Source organism: Otolemur garnettii, unplaced genomic scaffold (genome assembly GCF_000181295.1).
Source record: "Otolemur garnettii isolate 467f Iridium unplaced genomic scaffold, OtoGar3 scaffold00061, whole genome shotgun sequence".
In the NCBI taxonomy this organism is placed as follows: Eukaryota; Metazoa; Chordata; class Mammalia; order Primates; family Galagidae; genus Otolemur; species Otolemur garnettii.
Genome location: NW_003852456.1, coordinates 3,588,928 through 3,590,803, shown reverse-complemented (window position 1 = coordinate 3,590,803; position 1,876 = coordinate 3,588,928). Strand labels below are relative to the sequence as shown.

At 39.9% G+C, this 1,876-nt stretch overlaps 2 protein-coding genes across 2 annotated transcripts in view; both read right to left on the bottom strand.

Annotated features, from left to right (window-relative positions):
• The window catches only part of CLDN22 (claudin 22), a 656-nt gene extending 474 nt beyond the window's left edge, over positions 1–182 (bottom strand). Inside the window, exon 1 of the mRNA XM_003792835.1 lies at positions 6–182. Within this exon, the coding sequence (XP_003792883.1) occupies positions 6–182 (177 nt within the window). The remainder of the gene's footprint in view (positions 1–5) is intronic.
• Positions 183–1,723: 1,541 nt separating this feature from the next.
• Positions 1,724–1,876, bottom strand: part of LOC100954514 (putative claudin-24) — a 658-nt gene continuing 505 nt past the window's right edge. The window contains exon 2 of the mRNA XM_003792834.1: positions 1,724–1,876. Coding sequence (XP_003792882.1) covers positions 1,724–1,876 — 153 coding nt within the window.

The following is a 1,876-nucleotide window of genomic DNA, read 5'->3' as shown; positions in this document are numbered from 1 at the left end:
CCCACTTCCTCTTGGGTGACACAGGTTTGCCAGAGTCCCATGGTCCAGTTCTCCATTTCATTTAGCTCCAGGTTGAGGTTCTTCCAGTGTGGCAGGTAGTTTGTAAGACAGGATAAAACCCATCCCAGCGGAGATAACAAAATGCCAGCTAATTGTGCCACAGTTCTAAATACTAAGGCCATCCTACAGCACGGTGACTTTGGCCCTGCCGTTGCTGTGTGGCACTTGTGTTATCACCTGCAAAGCTCAGAAATATTTTTTCATTGTGTACCTAGGAGGATTCTTGCCAGAGATGCCTTTGTTTGATTCCATGTTGAATGGGTTTCAGGAAAGGACAGGGAAATAAATGCTGCAAACCAGCAAGTAAGGCCAAGGTGTGGCCAAGATCGTGTTTGTGTCCTGTGGGCTGAATTTTGTGGAAAGCAGTTTGTCGGGAAGTAAACATAAGTGGTAACAATCTTCCTTTCATGGTTAAAGTACAAATGGCTTTCATGCCGTTCCCCACCTTTCTGACAAATCAAAGACATCTAAAAAGCAAAATATTTAATTGACGGTTTGGGTTCAGCTCGTCCAGCTTTTACAGCCTTGCTAATTTCACCTGGCAGATTTTCATCTGTGAGAGTCTCACATTTCAGTTCATATGCTGTGGTCGTACTGGGTGTTATCGTTCTCTAAAATAGGTTCCAGAAAAGTATTTCTTAACCAAATAAATTGATCTTATCAGAAATCTCTGTAGACCTTAAATCAGGCCTGTTGCTTAAAAAAAAGAAATCTCCACAGTGAGGCCACACGTACCACATTGCCCGTGAGACAATGCTGAACTAACTTCCTGCCTTTCTGTCATACTCGTGGTCATAAAGCACTTGGTTTATTTTTTCTCTGCTGAAATATGCTTTCTATGCAGTAGGAAGGTTAAAGCAGGACTTTGTAGGGTAGAATCAACACCACTTTTTGTTCACCACTAAAGTGTATATCCATGTTTGTAATTTTTAATTGAATAAAGGAAAGTTTATTGTTCAGATAAATGAACTGACAGCATCTGGAGATCAAGAAAAATACCTTTGAAATTGTTTTTCCTTTCTTTCTTTAATATGAAGCCTTTGAGGAAGAGATGAGACAAGAGATTGGCCAGTATTTTAAATCTCAGAGTATCACAATGTACTGAAAACCTTCACCTCATAAAAATCCTGTCACACAGGGTGCCTCGTAATTTCCTTAACACAAACCACTTCTGTTTGAAGAAGACCAAAGTCACTGTTGTGGAACTAACACTTTGGGGTTGGCTTAGCATGTGGTTTTACAGAACACTTAGACGATTTCAAATTGTTAGGTTATTTTTCTCTTTAGGACACAGAAACTAATTATTTCCTACTATCAATAAAAAACAAAACAGACCAAAAAAAGCTTCCTAATACGAAATTAACACCTTAAAGCTTAAGACTTATTAGGCAGCCACCACCACATACTGATTTAAATAACCATTGATGAAATTTTTTCACTCATACCTATGGAATGCTTACCATAATAGTTTTAGGTATAAGATTTTCTCTCCTTCTTTTCCAAACTGTAAGGGTAGGTGGGTCTAGTATAGAAAAATAAGTTACTGAGTGAGAAAAATAAGTTACTGAGAAATTGTGAGCTGCACAGATTTAGTTGTGTAACAGAGACCTCTTAGTCATAACAAAGAGGATGCAGGATTTATCTCTCTGGCCCTGTCAAAGTCTCACAGTTTAGGCTCTGCAGTTCCATTTTCCAGGTATGGACACTGAATTTGCATCTCGGCCACCACATAGTGGCCTGAAGCTAGAGGAGCTTGGCCAGAGCAGGCTGCACAGCTGAGCAGACATCCTCCTAGCAGAAGGCAAAATCCGGCAAA